The sequence below is a fragment of the Carcharhinus amblyrhynchos genome, chromosome 7, assembly GCF_965287045.1.
Source record: "Carcharhinus amblyrhynchos chromosome 7, sCarAmb.v2.hapA, whole genome shotgun sequence".
In the NCBI taxonomy this organism is placed as follows: domain Eukaryota; kingdom Metazoa; phylum Chordata; class Chondrichthyes; order Carcharhiniformes; family Carcharhinidae; genus Carcharhinus; species Carcharhinus amblyrhynchos.
Window position 1 is genome coordinate 859,100 of NC_137330.1, and position 26,700 is coordinate 885,799.

Below are 26,700 nucleotides of genomic sequence, written 5' to 3' on the forward strand. Positions count from 1 at the left end.
ACAGTGGTTGGCACTGCTGCCTCACAGCGCCAGGGACCCGGGTTCAAATCCCTGAGTGAGTCACTGTCTGTGTGGAGTTTGCACATTGTCTCCGCGTCTGCATAGATTTCCTCCCACACTCCAAAGATGTGCAGATTAGGTGGATGAACCATGTTAAATTGCCCCTCAGTATCAGAAGGACGAGCTTGGGTAAATGCATGGGGTTATGGGGATAGGGAATGTGTAGGATTGTGTTCAGTGCTGACTTGATGGGCCGAATGGTCCCTTTCTGCACTGTAGGGATTGTATGAAATGAATTTTAAATATATTTGCACTCTGGTATTGAAATTGTGACATGCCGATGGTGGGAATAGAATCGTGGGCCTCACACTTGCAAAGCATACACTTTCACTGAGCTACACCCTGACAAGTGTACGTTTGGCAATTTAGACTTAAAGAACAAAGTGAAGCCCTTTGGCATTTTGAGCATGTTTTGCATTCCTCCCAGGTGAAGCAGTGGTTTACATTTCCCACCTGGTTTAAAGTTAGTCCTTGCATTGGCTGTTCATGATGCTGACTGGTGTACATCAGGAGGACTCCCAGCAGACTGGGCGACCGTTTTGCAAGAACGCCTCCGCTCAGTCCACAGGCAAGACCCTGGCCTTCCCGTCACTGATATTTCAATTCACCATCTCACTCTCACACTCACATCTCTGTCCACGGCCTGTGGTAATGTTCCGGAAAAGCCCAGCGCAAACTGTGGGAACAGCGCCTCAACTTTCGATTGAGAAGTTTGCAGCCCTCTTGAACTCAGCTCCAGATTCAACAAATTGAGGCCATGAGCTCCATTTTGTCCTGTTCTATCCAGTGCCAATCCGCATCGTGCTTTCATTGTGTTACTACTGCACAGGAAGATCCCAAGATGTAATCCTCCGAGGTGTGAGAAAGTGAACAGGGGAGAGGTGGGAGGAATGGCCAGGTGGTATTATTGCTAGATTATTAATCCAGAAACTCAGCTAATGCACTGGGGACTTGGATTTCAATTCAATAAAAATATCTGGAATTAAGAATCTACTGATGACCATGAAAGCATTGTTGTTAAAAACTCATCTGGTTCATTAATGTCCTTTAGGGAAGGAAATCTGCTGTTTTGACCTGGTCTGGCCTACATGTGACTCCAGAACCACAGCAATGGGGATGACTCTCAACTGCCCTTGGGCAACTAGGGATGGACAATAAATACTGGCCAGCCAGCGACACCCATGAATGAATAAACAAACCCTCTAAAAATTTTTAACTTCTGTGTTAATAAAACATGAATGAGCAAGGGTCACAGGACTGCTAATTAGTTTTATTCAAGAAAAAAACTGAATTATTAAACATGAAAATATTAGATTATGATACAAAGCTCTTTACTCCCCACCCACTCTTAGTTTAACAAATGCACACAGATTTTAATATTAACACAGATTACAAAGTATATCTTAAGTTACAATAGGCTCATAAGTACACAAAGTCCCTTTAAACACACAAGATGGCTGTGGTCTAACACACAGTCTGAAGCTCGGGTGAACGTCTGAATTCCTTCTATTGTTACTAGAGAGGCGGTGCTCGACAGACTGGAGGGACTGATTGTGGACAAGTCCCCAGGACCGGATGGAATGCATCCGAGGGTTCTGAAAGAAATGGCGGAGGTGATAGTGGATGCCTTGGTGGTTATTTTCCAAACGTCGCTGGATTCTGGGGAAGTGCCGGAAGATTGGAAAACGGCTAATGTTACGCCGTTGTTTAAGAAGGGTGGCAGGCAAAAGGCAGGGAATTATAGGCCGGTTAGTTTAACGTCTGTTGTAGGTAAAATGTTAGAATCCGTCATCAAGGAGGAAATAGCGAGGCATCTTGAGGGGAATTGCTTGATACAGCAGACGCAGCACGGTTTTGTTAAGGGGAAGTCGTGTCTGACGAATTTATTGGAGTTCTATGAGGATGTGTCTAGGGCGGTGGATAGAGGAGAGCTGGTGGATGTGGTCTTTCTTGATTTTCAGAAGGTGTTTGACAAGGTACCTCACAAGAGGTTATTGCAGAAGGTAAGGGGGCATGGAGTTGGGGGTAGGGTGTTAGCGTGGATAGAGGATTGGCTGTCAAATAGGAGGCAGAAAGTGGGGGTCAATGCGTGTTATTCGGATTGGTGGTTGATGACTAGTGGAGTGCCCCAGGGGTCGGTGCTGGGGCCTCAGCTTTTTACCATTTATATAGATGATCTGGAGGAGGGAACCGAGTGTATGGTGTCGAAATTTGCTGATGACACCAAGATTGGTGGAACGGCAAATTGCGCGGAGGGTGTGGAGAGTCTGCAGAAGGATCTAGATAGGCTGGGCGAATGGGCCAGGAACTGGCAAATGGAATTTAATGTTGGCAAGTGTGAGGTGGTCCACTTTGGTAGGAATAATGGTAGGAAGGACTATTACTTACGTGGCAAAAAACTGCAGCAGGCGACGGTGCAGAGGGACCTCGGGGTCCTTGTGCATGAGTCGCAAAAACCCAGCCTGCAGGTACAGCAGGTGGTCAGGAAGGCGAATGGGATGCTGGCCTTCATAGCGAGGGGGATTGAATATAAAAGTAGGGAGGTCTTGCTGCAGCTGTATAGGGCACTGGTGAGGCCGCAGCTGGAGTACTGTGTGCAGTTTTGGTCGCCGTACTTACACAAGGATATTTTGGCCTTGGAGGGAGTGCAGAGGAGGTTTACTAAGCTGATGCCGGAGTTGAGGGGGTTGAGCTATGAGGAGAGGCTGAATAAACTAGGCTTGTACTCATTAGAGTTTAGAAGAATGAGGGGAGATCTTATTGAGACGTATAAGATGATGAATGGGATGGATAGGATAGAGGTGGAGAGACTCTTCCCGCTCAAAAAAGACAGTAGGACTAGGAGGCACAGCCTCAAGATAAAGGGGGGGCGGTTTAGAACGGAGTTGAGGAAGAACTTCTTCACTCAAAGGGTGGTGAATCTCTGGAATTCTCTGCCGTTGAAGTGGTGGAGGCTGCCTCGCTGAATAATTTTAAGACGTGGGTTGATGCGTTTTTGATAAGCGAGGGGATTAAGGGTTATGGGGAGAGGGCGGGAATGTGGAACTGAGCCACGACAGATCAGCCATGATCTTATTGAATGGTGGGGCAGGCTCGAAGGGCTAAATGGCCTACTCCTGCTCCTATTTCTTATGTTCTTATGTTTATGTTCTTATGCTCTCTGTTTACTTCAGTCAGAATAAGACATTCTTTCTGTCCCAATTCCCTGGTTATCTGGACTGTATCTGGGTTATTCTTTGCATTCACTTTTCGTGTCCAATTTTGCTTCTAGTGTCTTGTCGCCAACTGCAACATAATCCAGCTAAAAATGTTTCTATTGTAAAAGCCCCCAGTTGCTTAGCAACCACCGCAACTTCTATTTACTCTTCGTGCTACAATGCTCTCTAAACACAATGGAAACTCAGCTGGAATTTAAACCAAACCCCACACACTGTGTAAGGCTGCAAGGGGCTGAAAGGCGCTATTACAATGCAGGTCCTCTTTACGTCCAACTGTCAACATTTCTACTTTTCAAAGCAGAGATCTCACCACTTCATCTCAGGGAAGAGAGAGAGAGAGGAGATGGTGAATAGATAATGTGTTCCAGTCATGGGGGTCAGTGGTGATTATCACCAGAAACCTCTTGGAAATGTTTCCCAGGGAAGATGCGACTCCCACACTCCAGGTCTGGATGGAGCCCAGGTTATGATGTCCCTGCTCTGAAAAGTGGGTGGAGGGGGCAGAGAGGGAGGGAGAAGAAAGAGAATCCTCATTGACTAACAGATAGAAAGGGGGAAAGGGGGGTTGGGGGGAAGGGGGAGGTGGGTGGGTGTTGCAGCCACACCAGCAGCAGATCCAGGCAGCGAAGGCTGAACATCCTCTGCTGAGAACGCTGCCATTCTGCTCTCGGCTGCCAGTCTAGCTCACAGAGAAGCCTCTCTGCAAATTCAGCTCAGAACAGCTTCCTCCATAACTGGTTCTGCAGAAATTCATACAGGAGGAAAGATCTTTCTCACAACTTTACTTCCCTCACCTTCTCTCTTTTAAAATGAAGAAGTTACATTACCCATCACGTCATGCCCATGCTAGTAATATCCGTTTACACAAGAACTGGCTGATTATATCTTTAGCCCTTGCTCTGTCAGAGGAATGTGCAGAGGAGGATTGCTTTAAGATGTCTCTGTGTTGTGTGAAAGCCAGACTCTGGATGGTGTCCCTCTCAATGCTGCCACTGATTGGTGAGTCTGTCTTCATTTCTATCCCTGGGGGGAGAGATGGATGAGTGTCGAGCGGGAGGTTTCTTCATGTGAAACCTCTCTGTTGAAATGGTTTGAATGAGGCTGATCTCACTCAGTGTTAACGATTATTTCCAGATTGCCACAAACTCAAACCCTCTGTTTCTCTACAGTTTAAATAGTGAGTTCAGCAATGTTCACCTGGCTTGTTCAGGACTTGAGGGCACAGCCTCAAGATAAGCGGGGGGCAGTTTAGATCGGAGTTGAGGAGGAACTTCTTCACTCAAAGGGTGGTGAATCTCTGGAATTCTCTGCCCGTTGAAGTGGTGGAGGCTGCCTCGCTAAATATATTTAAGACGCGGGTTGATAGGTTTTTGACAGACAAGGGGATTAAGGGTTATGGGGAGAAAGCGGGAAAGTGGAACTGATCCACTTCACATCAGCCATGATCTTATTGAATGGTGGGGCAGGCTCGAAGGGCTAGATGGCCTACTCCTGCTCCTATTTCTTATGTTCTTATGTTGTTATTGTTCAATCTGATGTCCCATCTCTCCCCTGCTCACTTTCTCACACCTCGGACCCTGCAAAAAAATACCCATTCTGCTGCCTGACCAGGAGCCCAATGATAAAATTCTCCTCTTCGTGTTTAATCTCCAGCACTGCTCAATCCCTCCCTATCTCTGTAACCTCCTCCAGCCCCTACAATCCTCATCCTCCTGTTCAAATCCCTCCCTCCCTCCCTCCCTATCTCTGTAACCTCCTCCAGCCCCTACAATCCTCATCCTCCTGTTCAAATCCCTCCCTCACTCCCTCCCTCCCTATCTCTGTAACCTCCTCCAGCTCCTACAATCCTCATCCTCCAGTTCAAATCCCTCCCTCCCTCCCTATCTCTGTAACCTCCTCCAGCCCCTACAATCCTCATCCCCCTGTTCAAATCCCTCCCTCACTCCCTCCCTCCCTATCTCTGTAACCTCCTCCAGCCCCAATAATTCTCACCCTCCTGTTTAAATCGATCTCTCTCTCTCTCTCTATAGAATCATGGAATCCCTACTGTGCACAAAGAGGCTGTTCAGCCCATTGAGATTGCACTAACAACAATTCCACCCAGGCCCCTTAACTCCACCCATTTACCCCACTAATGCCTCTGACACCAATGGTTACTTTAGCATGGTCAATCAACGTATATATCTCTCTCCATCTTTCCCTGTCTCTCTCTCTCTGTCCCTCTCACAGGTTCTCTCTCTTCCTCTCAGTTTCTCTCTCAGGTTCTCTCTCTCTCTGTCTCTCTCTCTCTCAGGTTCTCTCTCTCTCTGTCTCTCTCTCTCTCAGGTTCTCTCTCTCTCTCTCTCTCTCTCACACAATCTTTCTCTCCATCGCTCTCTCTCACTCGCTGGACATTAGCAAATTGTGTTTTGCTCATTGTGTTAAGAATTCACCACATCCCCTTTTCTGACTTGTCACTTGTTCAGTTTCCACGTTAGCCTCTGCAGAAACAGCTGATGTGTTCATAACCACACACTTGTTAAAAATAAAATCCTCACATTACCCACTGATCATTTACAATTATTGTCCTTTAACTAATTACACACCAGACCAGGACTGACATTGTGAAAAACAGAGTGAAACAACACTGACTCCTTTTAAATTCATGAGGGAATCTATTTGTTTGTCCCACACCCCCAGTCAATGTTTATATTCACTCTTCTGTTCAGACCATCATTTTATTATTTCATTTCAAAAGGGAAAAGCTCCAAAATTTCCACCATTTTTCTCCACATCTGTGTTATTTTCATTGTCCACCTCTATCTATTTGTGAATATGTTTCATTTCCCCAGACAGTAACATTTAAATATCTACACACCTCTCCATCTGAGCCAGTTTTTAAGATCTCTTCCATTTTCACTTCCTCTTCCTTTACACTGATATCAACATCAGTCCCCCCGACAATCAATACCCTGTGGGTTACTATTGATCAGACGCTGAACTGGGACCCAGCCTTATAAATACTGTGGCTACCAGAGCAGGTCAGAGACTGGGAATCCTGCGGAGAGTAACTCACCTCCTGACTCCCCCCAAAGCCTGTCCACCATCTACAAGGACACAAGTCAGGAGTGTGATGGAATACTCTCCACTTGCCTGGATGAGTGCAGCTCCCAACAACACTCGAGAAGCTCAACACCATCTCTGTATCTCCATCTGTCTCCCTCTCTCTCTCTCGTCTGTATCTCTCTCACAGTCTATCTCTCTCTTTCGCTCAGTCTGTCTGTCTGTCTCTCTCCATCTGTCTTTCTCTCTCTGTCTCTGCCATCTCTTGCTCTCTGTCTCTCTGTCTCTATTTCTTTCCCTGTCTCTCTCTCTCTCTCACTATCTCTCTTTCTGTCTGTCTCTCTATCTGTCCATCTCTGTAATGTTCTATGTTCTATCTCTCTCTCCCTATTCTCTGTCTCCCACCCTATTCTCTGTCTCTCTCTCTCTTTCTACTTCCTTTTTTCAAAATGGCCTTTTTTTTATTTCTTCCCTCCTTTCAAACACTTAAAGAACTTCCTCTTTTTATTAGCAGCTTTCTCACAGATGTTATCCCTGTTGCTGTCTCTGACAGGCCATTCCAGATCCTAACCACTGTCTGATATATTTTAACTCTCCTGATGTCTCTCCACTTCTTCCTTAATGATCTGAAGTGTCTGCACTCAGTCACTGACTCGCTGATCACACAATGACATGGGAATGAAAACACTGTCATAGATTGTCTGGAATAACTAGTCCTGTTGGTGTCTATCCCCCTACACACAGCAGGCTCAGTCCCATCCTGTCTGTGCCAGTGTGTTAAAAGATTTATCAAACTCGTCCCTCTCACCCCTGCCCTTCCTTACAGTTCCATTAACTTTCCACTTGAACTGTCTGACTGTGAAAGTTTACACCGGAACTTCCCCCGTTTTCTGGTTAATAAAATGGGTCAGAGATCAGAATAATTCTGAATAAACGACTTTAAAGAAATGTTCAAATAAAAATAGAAACTGCAGATGCTGCAAATCTAAAATAAACCCAGAAAATGCTGGAAAATCTCAGGAGGACTGGCAGTGTCTGTGGAGGGAGGAACAGAGTTAACGTTTCGAGTCAAAGGACAAAGAACAAAGAAAATTACAGCACAGGAACAGGCCCTTCGGCCCCTCCAAGTCTACACCGACATTGCTGCCTGACTGAACTAAACCCCCGACCCTTCCGGGGACCATATCCCTCTATTCCCATCCTATTCATGGATTTGTCCAGATGCCCCTTAAAACTCACCATCATATCCACTTCCACTACCTCCCCCGGCAGCGAGTTCCACCACCATTTGTGTGAGAAAAATCTGCCTCGTACATCTCCTTTAAGCCTTGCCCCTTGCACTTTAAACCTGTGCCCCCTAATAATTGACTCTTCCACCCTGGGACAAAGCTTCTGACTATCCACTCTGTCCATGCTTTTATAATCTTGCAGACTTCTATCAGGTCTCCCCTCAATCTCTATCGTTCCAGTTAGAACAAACCAAGTTTCTCCAACCTCTCCTCATAGCTAATGCCCTCCATACCAGACAACATCCTGGTAAATCTTTTCTGTACCCCCTCCAAAGCCTCCACATCCTTCTGGTAGTGTGGTGACCAGAATTGAACACGATATTCCAAGTGCGGCCTAACTAAGGTCCTATAAAGCTGCAACATGACTTGCCAATTTTTAAACTCAGTGCCCCAGCCGGTGAAGGCGAGCATGCCGTATGCCTTCTTGATGACCTTCTCCGCCTGCATTGCCACTTTCAGTGACCTGTGTACCTGTACACCCAGATCCCTCTGCCTATCAACACGCTTAAGGATTCTGCCATTACTGTATAAATGGCAGAAGCATTCTATAAGAGTCTATTGACTCTCCTTCAGAAGTAAAGAGAGGGAAGATTGTGATGGATTTTATACTGTTGTTAATTCCCAGGCCAGAAATTCTAAGGTATATTATGCTGTTAGCCTCGACCTCGACATTTACATTTGATTTTGGCATTAGGATGGGCAGAAGGTATTTTGCTCCAGGTATGATTCAAGCGATCCACTTGGAAACTTTAACTTCAACTTTTATTTGATAACACTGTTAGAAGAATTAGCATAACTTTTACCAATTAAAATATCTAGACATGGCAAAGTGTAATCTTTAACAGCTAGCTATCTCTGTTGTTCCAATTTCAAACCATATCCCATTGACATACACCCTTCTTTAGAATTAGCACAAAAACTAGTTTGCCCACATGATACTGGATTTTCAGTCTTTTAACACTTCTGGACAGTGTGAAAGCTAGAGAAGGTGCTAATAGCTGCATGAAGGTATGATAGCAGAATGGGGGCAATCAGAGAACAAGGGGCAGTGCTCAGTGAAGGGTAAACCTGAGAACAAGTGACAGTGGCCCAGTGGGGGAGGGGGGTTTCTTACTTTGAGACACAATTTTACTTTTTGAATAACTAAAAGGGGTCAAGGTGGAGGAGAAAGGTCACAGTCAGATGTCAGTGGATTCAGTGTTGAGTCCTCAATGTTCCAGCTCTCGGGAGCTTTGACATGTTGTGTCTGTGTCAGTGGCAGTGTTTCTGTGGTGAGATCATTCTGCAATATTCTAACAGATTGTTTCACCATTCTGTTTCCTTTTCAATGTGTTTCTTTGCAGCCACTTCAGCTGGAGAAAACAGTGAAGGAAACAGTGAGTAAAATAATTTAATAAAACTTCTCTCTAAATGTCTAAAGTCACTCTGAAATGAGAGAAATTATTAGCATTGATGAAGTGTAAAATGAAACTACAGAGAACACAGCATTCTAATCTAATGATACTGGGTAACTTCACTCAGTGGTAACACAGTGGATTAGAGGCAGTGAACAGTTCAGGACACCACAGATGTCAATTAGAAACAGCAGTGAATAGTGACCTGAATCATACCTGGATACCACGCACTAAGTTAAATGTCCATTAGTGTCACATCCTTTCCAATTAGAAGATTAGACATTTATTTGGTGTAATTTTTCAATATATTTGTTGATCTTGAACCGGACCCAGCCGTATAAATACAGTGGTTCCCAGAGCAGGTCAGAGACTGGGAATCCTGCGGAGAGTAACTCACCTCCTGACTCCCCCCAAAGCCTGTCCACCATCTACAAGGACACAAGTCAGGAGTGTGATGGAATACTCTCCACTTGCCTGGATGAGTGCGGCTCCCAACAACACTCGAGAAGCTCGACACCATCCAGGACAAAGCAGCCCCCACTCGAGCGACACACTAACCCCCACCTTCAACATTCACTCCCTCCACCACCGACACACAGAGGCAGCCGTGTGTACCATCTACAAGATGCACTGCAGTGACTCACCAAGGCTCCTTCCACAGCACCTTCCAAACCCGCCACCTCTACCACCTAGAAGGACAAGGGCAGCAGACACATGGGGAAGACCACCACCTGCAAGCTCCCCCTCCGAGCTCCACACACACCATCCTGACTTGGAAATATATCGGCCGTTCCTTCACTGTCACTGGGTCAAAATCCTGGAACTCCCTCCCTAACAGCACTGTGGGTGTACCTACACCACACGGACTGACTGATGTCCAATTACAATCTTGGAACTCCCTCCCTAACAGCACTGTGGGTGTACCTACACCACACGGGACTGACTGATGTCCAATAACAATCCTGGAACTCCCTCCCTAACAGCACTGTGGGTGTACCTACACCACACGGGACTGATTGATGTCCAATAACAATCCTGGATCTTCCTCCCTAACAGCGCTATGTGTGTACCTACACCACGTGGACTCACTGATGTCCAATAACAATCCTGGAGCACCATCCCTACCTGCACTGTGGGTGTACCTACACCAGACGAGATGACTGATGTCCAATAACTATCCTGGAACTCCCTCCCTAACAGCACTGTGGGTGTGCCTACACCACACGGACTGACTGATGTCCAATAACAATCCTGGAACTCCCTCCCTAACAGCACTGTGAGTGTACTACACCACACGGACTGACTGGTGTCCAATAACAATCTTGGAACACCATCCCTAACAGCACTGTGGGTGTACCTACACCAGATGAGACTGCAGCAAGTTCAAGATGGCGGCTCACCCACCACCTTCTCAAGGGGCAATTAGGGATGGACAATAAATGCTGGGTCTGACCAGCAGAGCCAATTTCCCTTGAATGAGTGAAAAGATGAAGGGGAGAGATCCAGTAGATGAAGGGATAACACCAGTTCGGGAGTCCAGGACCAGGGGGTATATCATAAACAGAGATTAGAGCAAGATATTTCATACACAGAGTTCGGGAACACTTCTGACAACAAAATGACCTTGAAGAAATCTCTCCCACAAATTGGTAATTGATCTTTGGTTATTGAATGATTTTGATGTCTCTGTTGAAACAAAACCTGAAGGGGTTTCAGTTGGGATCTGGAATAGGGTGACACATCAGCTGTGCTGTCACTCATCGCTGTGAGTCATTAGATAGCTTGGTGTGCCTGCTGCACAGTCTGTTTTAACCCTTATACCGTGGACAGTAACTGTGAGTAGGTGTCTTGTTAGTACAATCAATATTTATTTAAAACACACAATCAGTAATCACCCACCCACCCAACAATAAGTTACATTTACAGAAAATAGGAAAGTTCAAGTCCAATACAAGACCTTGATTTAACTCTGTGTGACTGTAAGTCCCCAGGTAGATATTGGCCTTTATCTGTGTGCTGGTCTCGGCCGTCCTCTGTGTAGTCTGGTCCTTTGGTCTGGTCTGGCTCTCCGGCTCTGGTCTACCTTCCTTCTCGGGTCTGGTGGCTCTCCTCGTGCTGGTCATCTCTGGCGATGGTCACCGGTGTTGTAGCTCGTTCGTGGGGTCAGAGAGAGAGAGAGAGACTCCTGTTTGTGCAGCACCCTTTATACCCGGGTGGGTTTCCCGACCCTTTTGGCCATTTCCAATCAATCAATCAGGACTTGATCACCCTGATCAATAAACTCCAATCAGGTGCTGCCTCACCAATCTCTGGGTGTGTCCCCCACGGCCATGTCTGTAGGTGCAGGGGACACGTAGGGTTCACACCTCCCCTCCAGATAAGAGGTTACGGCACCCCCTGTGTCTGGTAAACAGTCCAGTTTGACCAGAAAGTCTCCTTTGTCTTGGCGACGACCCTGTGTATTTACCCGTCTGGGTTACAGCCTGGTTCTCTCTGTCTTTTAGGCTGTAGCCTGTCATTTTAGTTCTTGCCCAATTGTCCCAGAGTGCCATCACCACATCACCAGTTTAGATAGCCCGTTTGGCCACAAGCTCGAGCACAGAGGAGGCCATTCGGCCCTCAGTATCCCTGACAGCTCTTTGAAGGGGTGATTTAGGGAATCCCATTCCTCCTCACATTCCTGAAAACTGGCATTCTTTCCACCATAAGAGGCACATATTCAATTTCCTTTCTTTCAGAATTGTTATTGAACCTAGCTGCTAGACACTGTGAGCCAGAACATTCCAGACCCTCAGCACTTTCCCCCTAGAAAGGCCCTTTGATCATTGCTTCTCTGTCCAATCACGTTAAATCTGCGCCCTCTCATTCTCCATCGTCATGGCTTTGCCCTGAGGAATGAACCAGCGAATGGCTGTCACCTATTTTGTTCAGCTGAAACAGGCGCAGTGTGTATACCTGTCCTTCCTGTCTGTGCATTAATATATGTAACTTCCAGGGAGAGGGGGCAGCAATGGGGGTGGGGGGTGAGTGGGAATGAGTCAAACATTAACTCCAGATGCCCAGAAGGAGGCTGCTGGGATGAAGTTGATATTCCCCCCACCTGATTTCACTCGTTATTGAAGTCAGTGCAGGGTAGAATCGGGCAGGGTTTAAATCCGGCCCCATTTTGTCTGTTCCTCTCCACCCCCCCACACCCCCCGCCCCCACCCCCACCCTGGGGGGGTGATGTTAACATTGTCAGACAGGAGTTTATTGAGGATGTTATAGCAGTAGAACTCATTCATTGTGAAGCTTGAATAAGTCGGGTTGTATCCAAGCTGCCGTGTCTGATGTATTGTTTATTTTACAGCTTCCTTACCCAAACCCACCCTGTCTCTGGATCCACCATCCGGTGCTATTCTACCAGGAGAGGAAGCTTCACTCACCTGTCATTTCCCCCTCACCCGCTGTAATGTTGATTTCTACAGGAATGACGATGATAAACTCGGTTATTTTATGGAAGTTAACTACAACGTCACCTATCAGTTTAAAGTAGGTTTACCCCCGAAAGGTCACAACTCCTACACCTGTAAATATAACAAATACTTCGAGAACAACAAGACCTGGGGCTTTTCCCCACGCAGTGATCCAGTGTGGTTAACTGTAACAGGTAAGTGAGACACACCAACATTCTCAATGGCAAACATAACACTCGGAATCAGAGCATAACACAGCACAGCAAGAGGCCATTCGCCCATCCTGCTGTCTCATTGAAAGGAATCTCCAAATAATCACCCTGATTTTCCCAACAGCACAGATTCCCAATCCCAAACCCTCCCCATCCCATTTGGTCCCTGTCTTGTCCTGTAATTCATTCTCTGCTTCAGAATTTCCCCCAGTCTGGGGGCGGTGAGGGGGTGGCGGGGGTGGGGTGGGAGTGGGGGGGGGTGGGTGCAGGGGCGGTGACATCCAACCTCCACCTACCCCTGTGGCACACTGTAAACAACCGTGTACCTTTCACCGAGATCACCGCTCATTCTTCACAACTCTCCAGAATCCAGGCCCACTTTCTTCAACCTCTCCTCATCAGATAGTCCTTCCATCCCAAAGATTGGTCTGCTGAATCCCCACTACAATCCCAATACAGCAAGCGCAACCTTCCTGAGAAAACGAGACTAAAACTGTACACGGTGCTCCAAGTGTGGTCCAACCAACACTCTGTACAATCGCAGCAGGACATCTTCACTCAAATCCCCTTGTAATGAAGGCCAGTGTACCATTTGCCTTGCTAACTGCTCACTGTCTCTGTCTGCTGCCTTTTAGTGTCCCATAAACAAGGACACCCAGATCTCTCTGGACATCAACTCTTTCCAATCTCGCACCATTTGTACTCTTTCTCGTTTTTGTACCAGAGTGGATAATTTCACAGTTATTCACATTATATTCCATCTGTCCTATCCTTACCCAATCACTCAACCTGTCCAAATCCAACCAAACCCTCCTTTCACCACCCCCACAACTCACATTCTCACATAATTTATATTTAATTCCTCCCTCACCCTCTCCCTCCCTATCTCTGTCACCTCCTCCAGCCCCTACAATTCCCACCCTCCTGTTCAAATCCCTCCCTCACCCTCTCCCTCCCTATCTCTGTAACCTCCTCCAGCCCCTACAATTCCCATCCTCCTGTTCAAACCCCTCAGTGAATCCCTCACACAGCCTCCACATCTCTCTGCAACAACAATCTGCTTTATTTTCCATTCACTCCGGTGTATTGATAAAGGATTTTATTTTCTCTGTGTGATCGATTTGTTACAGATAAACTTCCAGAGCCCACACTCTCTACAGAGCCAGCCTCTGGTGTGGTCACAGTGGGGGAACGAGTTCAGTTTAACTGCACCTCCAGCTACCCGGCCCACATCTCCCACTTGTACAGGAAACATAGCAGATTCCCTATCGATTCCCGGAATGTCTCAGACTCCGAGCGCACTGTAATCTTCACCCTCACTGACCTTGTACCAGAGGATAGTGACAAATACAGCTGCAGTTTTGAGAAAACTGTGAATGGGAAAGTTTACAAGTCAGATCGCAGTGCCTTGGTGGAGGTAACAGTGAAAGGTGAGAGGCATTTTAATTACTGAATATCTTTCCCATTGTTCCTGCAAGGAGGGATTGTTATATCCCCAATAATAACTCAATTCAATTAAACTTGTGCTTAATTTATTATAAGCTGCTGGAGAGGGGGAGAGAGAGAGACAGATAGACAGACAGAGAGACAGAGAGAGAGAGACAGAGAGAGATAGAGACAAAGAGACAGAGGGAGAGAAAAGAAAGAGACAGACAGACGGACAAAAAGACAGAAAGAGAGAGAGAGACAGACAGACAGACAGAGAGAGCAACAGAGAGAGTGAGACAGCCACACAGCGCCCCTCCCTCCCGATCTCTGTAACCTCCTCCAGCCCCTACAATTCCCATCCTCCTGTTCAAACCCCTCAGTGAATCCCTCACACAGCCTCCACATCTCTCTGCAACAACAATCTGCTTTATTTTCCATTCACTCCGGTGTATTGATAAAGGATTTTATTTTCTCTGTGTGATCGATTTGTTACAGATAAACTTCCAGAGCCCACACTCTCTACAGAGCCAGCCTCTGGTGTGGTCTCAGTGGGGGAACGAGTTCAGTTTAACTGCACTTCCAGCTACCCAGCCCACATCTCCCACTTGTACAAGAAACATAGCAGATTCCCTATCGATTCCCGGAATGTCTCAGACTCCGAGCGCACTGTAATCTTCACCCTCACTGACCTTGTACCAGAGGATAGTAACAAATACAGCTGCAGTTTTGAGAAAACTGTGAATGGGAAAGTTTACAAGTCAGAACGCAGTGCCTTCGTGGAGGTAACAGTGAAAGGTGAGAGGCATTTTAATTACTGAATATCTTTCCCATTGTTCCTGCAAGGAGGGATTGTTATATCCCCAGTAATAACTCAATTCAATTAAACTTGTGTTTAATTTATCATAAACTGCTAGGGGGGGGGGGAGAGAGAGACAGACAGACAAACAGAGAGACAGAGAGAGACAGAGAGAGAGAGACAGAGAGGGAGGGAGAGAGAGTCAAAGAAAGAGACAGAAAGACAGACAAACAAACAGACAGAAGGAGAGAGAGAAAGAGACAGAGAGAGTGAGGGAGCTTCAGAGCGCCAGGGATCCAGGTTCAATTCCAGCCTTGAGTCACTTTCGGTGTGGAGTCTGCATACGTTTCCTCTGGGTGCCCTGGTTTCCTCCCACAGATGTGGGTATGCTGGCGTTGGACTGGCGTAAACACAGTAAAAAGTCTGACAACACCAGGTTTTAGTCCAACCTATTTATTTGATAATATACTCACAAAGATGTGGAGATTAGGTGGTTTGGCCATGTTAAGTTGCCCCTAAGTATCTGAAAGATGTGCAGGTCAGGTGGATTGGCCATGCTAAATCTCTGCTTTGTGTCCAAAAATATGAGTTAGGTGGATTGACCATGCTAAATTGCTCCTTAATGTCAAAAGATGTGCAGGTTAGAGGGATTGGCCATGATAAATGGCCCCTTAATGTCCAGAGATGTGTAAGTTAGAAGAATCGGCCATGCTAAATTGTCTCTTGGTGCCCAGTGATGTATAGTTTTGGTCGATTGGCCATGCTGAATATGCAGGATTACAGGGTTAGGGCCTGAGTCAGATGCTCTTTCTGAGAGTGGGTGCAGACTCGATGGGCCAAATGGCCTCCTTCTGCACTGTTGGGATTGTGTGGTTTCTATTCTGGAGGAAATTGGAAAGCACACCAGACTGAGTCCTGGGAGAAATGATTGAGTGGTAAGAGTTTATGTTCCATCAAAGTTTGGAGATGAAGCGGTGAGCTCTGATGAAGCTTGTGAAATTCTGCAGGGGTTTGACAGGGTGGATACTGAGAGGTTGTCTCCCTTTCCTCCCCAACACCCCCTGGCTGGACAATCAGAACTGGGAAGATGAGGGCGATGGGGGTCACGCTTTCAGTATAATGCGGGGGGGGAGGGTGAGGTGAGGGGGGGGAGGTGGCAGGCATGGACATTGAAGACTGAGATGAGGAACAATGTCTTCACTCAGAGGGTGGGGAAAGTTTTGACCCAGAGAGCAGTGGAAGGTCAGTCACTGAGTGTGTTCAAACTGAGATTAATGAACCTTTTGGTCATCACTGAGGGAACCTGGAAATATGGATTGGGAATGGAGTGTGAGTGAGGAGTTGAGGCCCAATATCTTCCATCATCCTATTGAATGGGAACACAGACTAAACGGGGCTGAATGGCCTCCTCCTGCTTTTATACCTTCCCACTGGTTATTGACTGAGGTTTGTTAACCAACAGTCCTTTATACAAAATCCCCCAGTCACCGCACTCCGGTGCCTGTTCAGGAACGCTGAGGGAGAATTTAGCATGGCCAATGCACCTAACCAGCACATCTTCCAGGCTGTGGGAGGAAATGCCTTATCCCCTGGATTCCCTCACTGATTAACAATCTGTCTGTCTCAGCCTCAAACATACCTAACCACCCCCCCCAGGCTCTCCAGCCCTCTGCGGGAATGAATTCACAGATTCCCTCCACCCTGAGGGAAGAAATCCCTCCCCATCTCTGTCTCCAATGGGTGACCGCCCCCCAATCTCTGTCTCCAATGGGTGACCCCCCCCCCCAATCTCTGTCTCCAATGGGTGACCCCCTCCCCAATCTCCGTCTCCAATGGGTGACCCCCCCCGACCACTCCCCCCCCCCCCCCCCCCCCCCCGCAGTCCCAGACTCTCCCACAAGGGGAAACAGCCTCTCAGCATCGATCCGGTCAAATCTCCCTCGAGAATCTGATATGCCTCAATAAGGTTGCCTCTCATTCTGTGAAACTCGAATGAGTACAGACCCAACCCACCTCAACCTCTCCTCATAAGGAAATCCCTCCCTACCCGGGATCGACCGAGTGAACCTTCTCTGGACTGCCTCCAATGGTGGGATATCTTTCCTTAGATAAGGAGACCAGCGCTGTGCACAGTATTCCTGGTGTGGTCTAACTCGCACCTTGGATAGTTTGAGCAGGACTTCCCTATTTATGTGTTGTTGTAAAGACTCACAATAGAAAATATAGATAAACTTAACTGTGGTAATGGTCACACACACACACACACACACACACACACACACATACATACACACACACACACACACACACACACACAAAGACACCCTACCTTGGATTAACCCCACTCCGCATATACCTGTTTCTAAAACTCTGAGAGATGTCCATTTCCCCAAAACAACAACCCATGCAGTTTAATTCCATGAGCTAAATCCAGAAAATAGTTCCCACACCCGGTTCATGCAGGTGCAACAGGCGGTAAAGAAGGCAAATGGTGTAGAAACATTACAGCACAGTACAGGCCCTTCGGCCCTCAGTGTTGTGCTGAGCTACGTCCAATCTCAAGATCAAGCTATCTCCACCCTATCATTCTGGTGTGCTCTATGTGCCTATCCAATAACCGCTTGAAAGTTCCTAAAGTGTCCAACTCCACTATCACAGCAGGCAGTCTATTCCACACCCCAACCACTCTCTGAGTAAAGAATCTACCTCGGACATCTGTCCCTCCTATATCTCCCACCATGAACCTTATAGTTATGCCCCCTAGTAACAGCTACATCCACCCGAGGAAATAGTCTCTGCACGTCCACTCTATCAATCCCTCTCATCATTTTATAAACCTCTATTAAGTCGCCTCCGCTCCAAAGAGAAAAGCCCCAGCTCCCTCAACCTTTCCTCATAAGACCTACCCTCCAAACCAGGCAGCATCCTGGTAAATCTCCTCTGCACTCTCTCCAATGCTTCCACATCCTTCTTATAGTGAGGTGACCAGAACTGAACACAATATTCCAAATGAGGTCTCATCAAGGGCCGGTATAAATAACCCCACGGCTCTTAAACCCCTGTTAATAACCGTTAACACACTATAAGCCTTCTTCATGGCTCTGTCCTCTATGTTGGTCTTCATTGCGAGAGGTTTCGAGTACAGGAGCAGGGATGTGTTGTTGCAATTATACAGGGGCCCTGTTGAGGCCACACCAGAATATTGTGTGCAGTTTGGGTCACCTTTTCTGAGGAAGGAGGTTCTTGCTCTCGAGGGAGTGCAGCGATTCCAGGGATGGTGGGACTGATGTATGAGGAGAGATTGACCAGGTTAGGATTGTTTTTACTGGAATTCAGACGAACACAGAGTGGATAATCAGAAGCTTTTTCCCAGGGTGGAGGAATAAATTACCAGGGGCACGGGTTTAAGGTGCGAGGGGCAAGGTTTAAAGGAGATGTACGAGACAGATTTTTTACAGAGGGTGTGGGTGCCTGGAAATCGTTGCCGGGAGAGATGGTGGAAGTGGATAAGATAGTGACTTTTACAGGGCGTTTTGACAAATACATGAGTAGGATGGGAGTAGAGGGATAGGGTCCCTGGAAGGGTAGGGGGTTTTAGTTAAGTTGGGCAGCATGGTCAGTACAGACTTGGAGGGCCGAAGGGCCTGTTCCTGTGCTGTAATTTTCTTTGTTTTGAATGAGGGGGATCTCTTACAGATTTATAAAATTCTAACAGGACTGGACAGGGTAGATGCAGCGAGGATATTCCCGATGGTGGGAGAGTCCAGAACCAGGGGTCACAGTCCGAGGGTACAGGGTAGACCATTTAGGATGGAGGTCTAAAGAGTGGTGAGCCTATAAAATTCATTCCCACAGGAAGTAGTCGATGCCAAAACATTGAATGTATTCAAGAGGCAGCTGGATATCACACTTGGAGCGAATGGGATCAAAAGTTATGGGGAGAAAGCAGGATTAGGATATTGAGCTGGACGATCAGCCATGATTGTAATGAATGGTGGAACAGGATTGAAGGGCCGAGTGGCCTCCTCCTGCTCCTATCTTCTATGTTTCTGTGAATTGTACCTTTAATTTCAGGGAGCCTTTTTTCTGAAACAGCATAGCCTTCCTGAGATTCTAGCAGGGAATTCTGCTTTCCGGGACAACTTCTGTTTCCAACTGGCTGTGGCTCTGAGTGTAACTCCTCACCAGCCAGTCCTATAGCAGCGTACAGCTAACCCTGGCCCTGATATAGGAACTAGGAACAGGAGTGGGCCATCCGACCCCTTGAGCCTGCTCCGCCATTCAATAAGATCATGGCTGGACTCAGCTCCACTTACCCGCCCGCTCACCATAACCCTCTCTTTACTGTTCAAAAATTTATCTATCCTTGCCTTAAAAACATTCAATGAGGGACTGCTTCACTGGGCAGGGATTTCCACAGATTCACAACTCTTTGTGTGAAGAAGTTCCTCCTCAACTCAGTCCTAAATCTGCTCCCCCTTATTTTGAGGCTATGCCCCTAGTTCTAGTTTCACCCACCAGTGGAAACAACTTCCCTGCTTCTATCTTATCCATTCCCTCATAATCTTATATCTTTCTATAAGATTTCCCCTCATTCTTCTGAATTCCAATGAATGAGTGTAGCCCCAGTCTACTCAGTGTCTCCTCAAAAGCCAAACCTCTCAACTCCGGAATCAACCTAGTGAATCTCCTCTGCACCCCCTCCAGTGCCAGTTTTCTCAAGTAAGGAGACCAAAACTGTACACAGTACTCCAGGTGTGGCCTCACCAACACCTTATACAGCTGTAACATAGCCTTGCTGCTTTTAAACTCCATCCCTCCAGCAATGAAAGACAAAATTCCATTTGCCTTTTTAATTACCTGCTGTACCTGCAAACCAACTCTTGAGATTCCTGCACGAGGACACCCAGGTCCCTCTGCACAGCAGCATGCTGCAATTTTTTACCATTTAAATATTAGTCCATTTTGCTGTTATTCCTACCAAAATGGATACCTCACATTTACCAACATTGTACTCCATCTGCCAGACCCTCGCCCACTCAGACTACGAACATTCCTTTGCAGATTTTCAGCATCCTCTGCACACTTTGTTCTGCCACTCATCTTAGTGTCATCTGTGAATTTTGACACACTCTGCTGTGTTTCCCTTTCAATCTCATTCTATCTGAACACCTCACCCAGGAAGTCATGCTTTTGGCGTGCCAGTGTGACGTGTTCCGATGTTCTAAACTTTGAAATCATACCTTCGATATTTTAACACTTCTATACCTTATTCTTCTCCATTTCACTTAAGTAAGTAATTGTTTATCCTGCTGCTAATCTAATTCACATTTCAAAAAATGTCCAGACAGCGGCACTCTTTTAAATTCCTCTTCATCCAATTCTTTAACCTTTATTCCCAGCTTCCTTCACCTTTATTTTGGAACCATTCACTTTATTTTAGACCATTTTGGAAGGTCTAGTACAGATAGGAAATATACAGTAAATGGCAGAACTCTAAGAATATTGATAGGCAGAGGGATCTGGGTGTACAGGTATACAGATCACTAAAAGTGGCAATGCAGGTGGAGAAGGTAGTCAAGAAGGCATACGGCATGCTTGCCTTCATCAGCCGGGGCATTGAGTTTAAAAATTGGCAAGTCATGTTGTAGATTTATTGAACCTTACTGAGGCTGCATTTGGAATATAGTGTTCAATTCTGGTCATCACACTACCTGAAGGATGTGGAGGCTTTGGAGAGGGTGCAGAAAAGATTTACCAGGATGTTGCCTGGTATGGAGGGCATTAGCTATGAGGAGAGGTTGGAGAAACTTGGTTTGTTCTCACTGGAACAACGGAGGTTGAGGGGGCGATCTGGTAGAAGTCTACAAGATTATGAGGGGCATGGACAGAGTGGATAGTCAGAAGCTTTTTCCCAGGGTGGAAGAGTCAATTACTCGGGGGCACAGGTTTAAGGTGCGAGGGACAAGGTTTAAAGGAGATGTACGAGGCAGATTTTTTTACACTAAGAATGGTGGAAGCAGATACAATAGTGACTTTTAAGGGGCATCTTGACAAATACATGAATAGGATGGGAATAGGGGGATAGAGTCCCCAGAAGAGTAGGGTGTTTTAGTTCAGTCGGGCAGCATGGTCGGTGAGGGTCGAAGGGCCTGTTCCTGTGCTGTAATTTTCTTTCTTCTTTGTTCTATTTCACCCCAACAGAACCATAGAACCACAGAACATCACAGCACAGAAACAGGCCTTTGGGCCCTTCTGGGCTGTGCCAAACCATTTTTCTGCCTAGTCCCACTGACCTGCACCTGGACCATATCTCTCCACACCCCTCACATCCATGTCCCTGTCCAAGTGTTTCTTAAATGTTCAAAGTGAGCCCACATTTACCACTTCATCTGGCAGCTCATTCCACACTCCCACCACTCTCTGTGTGAAGAAGCCCCCACTAATATTCCCTTTAAACTTTCCCCCCTTCACCCTTAACCCATGTCCTCGAGTTTCTTTCTCCCTTAGCCTCAGTGGATAAAGCCTGCTTGCATTCACTCTATCTATACCCATCATAATTTTATACACCTCTATCAAATCTCCCCTCATTCTTCTATGCTCCAGGGAATAAAGTCCTAACCTAGTCAATCTTTCTCTGTAACTCAGTTTCTCAAGTCCCAGCAACATCCTTGTAAACCTTCTCTGCACTCTTTCAACCTTATTTACATCCTTCCTGTAATTAGGTGACCAAAACTGCACACAACACCTAAATTCAACCTCACCAATGTCTTATACAACCTCACCATAACATTCCAACTTTTACTCAATACTTTGATTTATAAAGGCCAATGTTCCAAAAGCACTCTTTACGACCCTATCTACCTGTGACCCCACTTTTAGGGAATTCTCTCCCTGTATTCCCAGATCCCTCTGTTCTACTGCACTCTTCAGTGTCCTACCATTTACCTTGTACGTTCTACCTTGGTTTGTCCTTCCAAAGTGCAATACCTCACACTTGTCTGCATTAAACTCCATCTGCCATTTTTTAGCCCATTTTTCTAGTTGGTCCAAATCCCTCTGCAAGCTTTGAAAACCTTTCTCACTGTCCACTACACCTCCAATCTTTGTATCATCAACAAATTTGCTGATCCAATTAACCACATTATCATCCAGATCATTGATATAGATGATAAACAACAGTGGACCCAACACCAATCCCTGTGGCACACCACTCGTTACAGGCCTCCACTCAGAGAAGCAATCCTCCACTACCACTCGCTGGCTTCTTCCATTGAGCCAATGTTTAATCCAATTTACTACCTCTCCATGTATACCTAGCGACTGAACCTTCCGAACTAACCTCCCATGTGGGACCTTGTTAAAGGCCTTACTGAAGTCCATGTAGACAACATCCACTGCCATCCCTTCATCCACTTTCCTGGTAACCTCCTCGAAAAACTCCAATAGATTGGTCAAACATGACCTACCACACACAAAGCCATGTTGACTGTCCCTAATAAGTCCCTGTCCATCCAAGTATTTGTAGATCCTATCTCTTAGTATTCCTTCCAATAATTTACCTACTACCGACGTCAAACTTATCGACCTATAATTTCCTGGATTACTTTTTGAGCCTTTTTTAAAGAACGGAACAACATGAGCTATCCTCTAATCATCCAGCACCTCACCCGTGGACACCAACATTTTAAATATATCTGCCAGGGACCCCTGTAATTTCAACACTAGCCTCCTTCAAGATCCGAGGGAATACCCTGCCCGGTCCTGGGGATTTATCTACTCTGATTTGCCTCAAGACAGCAAACACCTCCTCCTCTTTAATCTGTATAGGTTCCATGACCTCCCTACTTGTTTGCCTTATTTCCATAGACTCCATGCCAGTTTCCTTAGTAAATACGGTTGCAAAAAACCCATTTAATATCCCCCCCATTTCTTTTGGTTCCATACAAAGCCGACCACTCTGATCTTCAACAGGACCAATTTTATCCCTTACTATCCTTCTGCTGTTAATATACCTGTAGAAGCTCTTAGGATTATCCTTCACCTTGACTGCCAAAACAACCTCATGCCTTATTTTAGCCCTCCTGATTTCTTTCTTTCTTGCACTTTTTATATTCCTCAAGCATCTTATTTGTTCCGTGTTGCCTATACATGTCATACATCTCTCTCTTGTTTATCAGAGTTCCAATATCCCTCGAGAATCAAGGTTCCTTATTCTTATTCACTTTGCCTTTAATCCTGACGGGAACATACAAACTCTGCACTCTCAAAATTTCTCCTTTGAAGGCCTCCCACTTACCAATCACATCCTTGCCAGAGAACAGCCTATCCCAATCCACACTTTTTAGATCCTTCCTCATTCCTTCAAATTTGGCCTTTTTCCAGTTTAGAATCTCAACCCGAGGACCAGATCTGTCCTTATCCATGATCAAGTTGAAACTAATGGCGTTATGATCACTGGAACCAAAGTGTTCCCCTACACACACTTCTATCACTTGTCCTAACTCATTTCCTAATAGGAGATCTAATATTGCATCCTCTCTAGTTGGTGCCTCTATATGTTGATTTAGAAAATTTTCCTGAACACATTTTACAAACTCCATCCCATCTAGACCTTTAACAGTATGCGAGTCCCAATCTATATGTGGAAAATTAAAATTCCCTACTATCACAACCTTACGTTTCCAGCAGTTGTCAGCTATCTCTGCAGATTTGCTCCTCTAATTCTCGTTGACTATTGGGTGGTCTACAATACAATCCCATTAATGTGGTCATACCTTTCCTGTTTCTCAGCTCCACACACGTGGCCTCAGTAGACAAGCCCTCGAATCTGTCCTGCCTGAGCACTGCTGTAACATTTTCCCTGACTAGCAATGCCACTCCCCCACCCTTCATCCCTCTGTCTCTGCCACGTCTGAAACATCGGAACCCTGGAACATTGAGCTGCCAGACCTGCCCCTCCTGTAGCCAAGTTTCACTAATGGCTATAATATCATAATTCCATGTGTCAATCCACACCCTCAGCTTGTCCGCCTTCCGCACAATACTCCTGGTATTGAAATAGACATACCTCAGAAGATTATTACCACCACACACAACCCTTCTATTTGTGATTTTACATGAACTATCATCGTTTATTTTCACCCTCATTCCACGATCTGGCACTCTGGTTCCCATCCCCCTGCAAATCTAGTTTGAACCCTCCCCAATAAAACGAGCAAACCTCCCTGCCAGTGTATTGGTCCCCTTGTAGTTCAGGTGTAACCCGTCTCTCTTGTACAGGTCCCACCTGCCCCAGAAGAGGTCCCAATGATCTAGAAATCTGAAACCCTGCCCCCTACACCAGTTCCTCAGCTACGTGTTCATCTGCCTAAGCATCCTACTCTTACCCCCACTGGCATGTGGCACAGATACCAATCCTGAGATTACTACCCTCGGAGTCCTGTTTTTTAACTTCCTGCTGAGCTCTCTATACTCACTCTTCAGGACCTCCTCACTCTTTCTTCCTACATCATCGGCAGCGATTTGTACCATGACATCTGGCTGATCATCCTCCCACTCCAAAATGCTGTGCACGCGATCAGAGACATCCCTGAGCCTGGCACCCGGGTCACATCCTTGCCAGAGAACAGCCTGTCCCAATCCACGCTTTTTAGATCCTTCCTCATTTCTTCAAATTTGGCCTTTTTCCAGTTTAGGAACTCAACCCGAGGACCAGATCTATCTTTATCCTTGATCAAGCTCAAACTAATTCTTAAATCTTTATTTTATTCCGACCCCGGGATCTGTCTCCTCCCCCACCAATCACTGACTCTGTGACTGTTCCTGAGTGCTGTAAACTATTCATCACCCTGTCTGTTTAATTGCAGAGAAACTCCCCAGGGCCAACATTTCGGTCGACCCGTCCTCAGGTGAGGTGAGCAGAGGGGAGGCCATTCACATTACCTGTGTAGGATCCATTCTAGCCCGTGGAGGTCGGTTTCACTTACACAGAGAGGGTGAAGAGGACAGGACCCTGGATGTGTCTGACCCCCAGCAGTCAGCACATTTCACCATCAGTGACACCAACACAATCGGGACATGGAATTACTCCTGTAGTTACAACAGGATGGTAAAGGGAAGAGAATATCACTCACCCCGCAGTGATGGGGTACGGGTAACAGTGAAACGTAAGTGGTGACACATCCAATAAAAATATTTATTCTGAGTGTTCAGAACCTTCAGACATGTCTTCAGTAGATTTAAAATGAAAGATTGTAGTGTCACTGCTATTGCAGTGAGGGAAACGGGGGCAATTCCTTTGTGCACAGCAGGATCCCACAGGCAGCAATGAGATAATGACCCAGGTGCTAAAATGATGCAAGTTGCAGGGTAGATATCTCATTGGTCTCCAGGGACAACAGCTCAGGCTCGCTTCACAACTCCGGACATTTAATGTTTTGTCTCACACGCGTCTCAGAGAGCAGCCAGCACTGTCGTTCCGCATCTCCTCTGAACGTAGGAACAATTGGTTTCAGAGCAGGAGTAAGGCCCACTCAGCCTCTCCAGCCCTCCTGTTTTTATTCATTTGTGGGACATGGGCGTCACTGGCTGGGCCAGTATTTATTGCCCATCCCTAGCTGTCCTTGAGAAGGTGGTGATGGGCTGCCTTCTCGAATCACTGCAGTCCATGTTCTGTGGGCTGACCCACAGTGCTGTTAGGGAGGGAATTCCAGGATTGTTATTGGACATCAGTCAGTCAGTGTGGTGTAGGTACACCCACAGTGCTGTTAGGAAGGGAGTTCCAGGATTGTTATTGGACATCAGTCAGTCCCGTGTGGTGTAGGTACACCCACAGTGCTGTTAGGGAGGGAGTTCCAGGGTTTTGACCCAGTGACAGTGAAGGAACGGCCGATATATTTCCAAGTCAGGATGGTGTGTGTGGGGCTCGGAGGGGGAACTTGCAGGTGGTGGTGTTCCCCATGTGTCTGCTGTCCTTGTCCTTCTAGGTGGTAGAGGTGGTGGGTTTGGAAGGTGCTGTGGAAGGAGCCTTGGTGAGTCACTGCAGTGCATCTTGTAGATGGTACACACGGCTGCCTCTGTGTGTCGGTGGTGGAGGGAGTGAATGTTGAAGGTGGGGGTTAGTGTGTCGATCGAGCGGGGGCTGCTTTGTCCTGGATGGTGTCGAGCTTCTCGAGTGTTGTTGGGAGCCGCACTCATCCAGGCAAGTGGAGAGTATTCCATCACACTCCTGACTTGTGTCCTTGTAGATGGACAGGCTTTGGGGGGAGTCAGGAGGTGAGTTACTCTCCGCAGGATTCCCAGTCTCTGACCTGCTCTGGGAGCCACTGTGTCTGCATCTAGTTGAGTTTCTCCTACTACTCCATTTGATAAGAATGTGGCTGACCTTTTTGTTTACCCTACATTCCATACCCTACACCCCACTCCCTCCGTCCCCCCCACCCCCCAACCTCCCCACCCTCGCCTCCCCCCCCAACTCTTCCCTCCCCCAACCCCACCCCTCCTCCCATCCCCCAGCACACTCTGGCAATGCAGCACTCCTTCAGCGTTGCACTGGGACTGAAGGCCTATGTGAGATGTCCATGGCTGATAACAGCAAGGAGGACAAGGGGGGGTCAGCAGATGCACGGGGAACACCATCACCTGGAGGTTCAACCCTCCAAGTCCCATGCTCACCAAATTGGAAATATATTGACCGTTCCTTCACTGTCACTGCGGTCAAAATCCTGGAACTCCCTCTCTAACAGCACTGTGGGTGTACCTACACCACACGGGACTGACTGATGTCCAATAACAATCCTGGAAC

General features: G+C 46.7%; 1 protein-coding gene across 1 annotated transcript; it reads left to right on the forward strand.

Annotated features, from left to right (window-relative positions):
- Positions 1 to 549: 549 nt before the first annotated feature.
- On the forward strand, positions 550 to 25,074 carry LOC145345293 (immunoglobulin superfamily member 1-like). The gene is made up of 5 exons (XM_080193110.1): positions 550 to 628; positions 12,353 to 12,652; positions 13,801 to 14,100; positions 14,594 to 14,893; positions 24,764 to 25,074. Exons 1-5 carry the CDS (start codon positions 550 to 552, stop codon positions 25,072 to 25,074), a joined length of 1,290 nt encoding a protein of 429 aa, XP_080049236.1.
- The last annotated feature ends 1,626 nt before the right edge of the window (positions 25,075 to 26,700 follow it).

Bases quoted from the DNA above. Each gene is read 5' to 3' on its own strand.
- LOC145345293 (XM_080193110.1), top strand. From the start codon at position 550: ATGCTGACTGGTGTACATCAGGAGGACTCCCAGCAGACTGGGCGACCG. The intron at 12,653-13,800 runs GTAAGTGAGACA...GATTTGTTACAG, and splicing joins AGTGTGGTTAACTGTAACAG to ATAAACTTCCAGAGCCCACA. The intron at 14,101-14,593 runs GTGAGAGGCATT...GATTTGTTACAG, and splicing joins GGTGGAGGTAACAGTGAAAG to ATAAACTTCCAGAGCCCACA.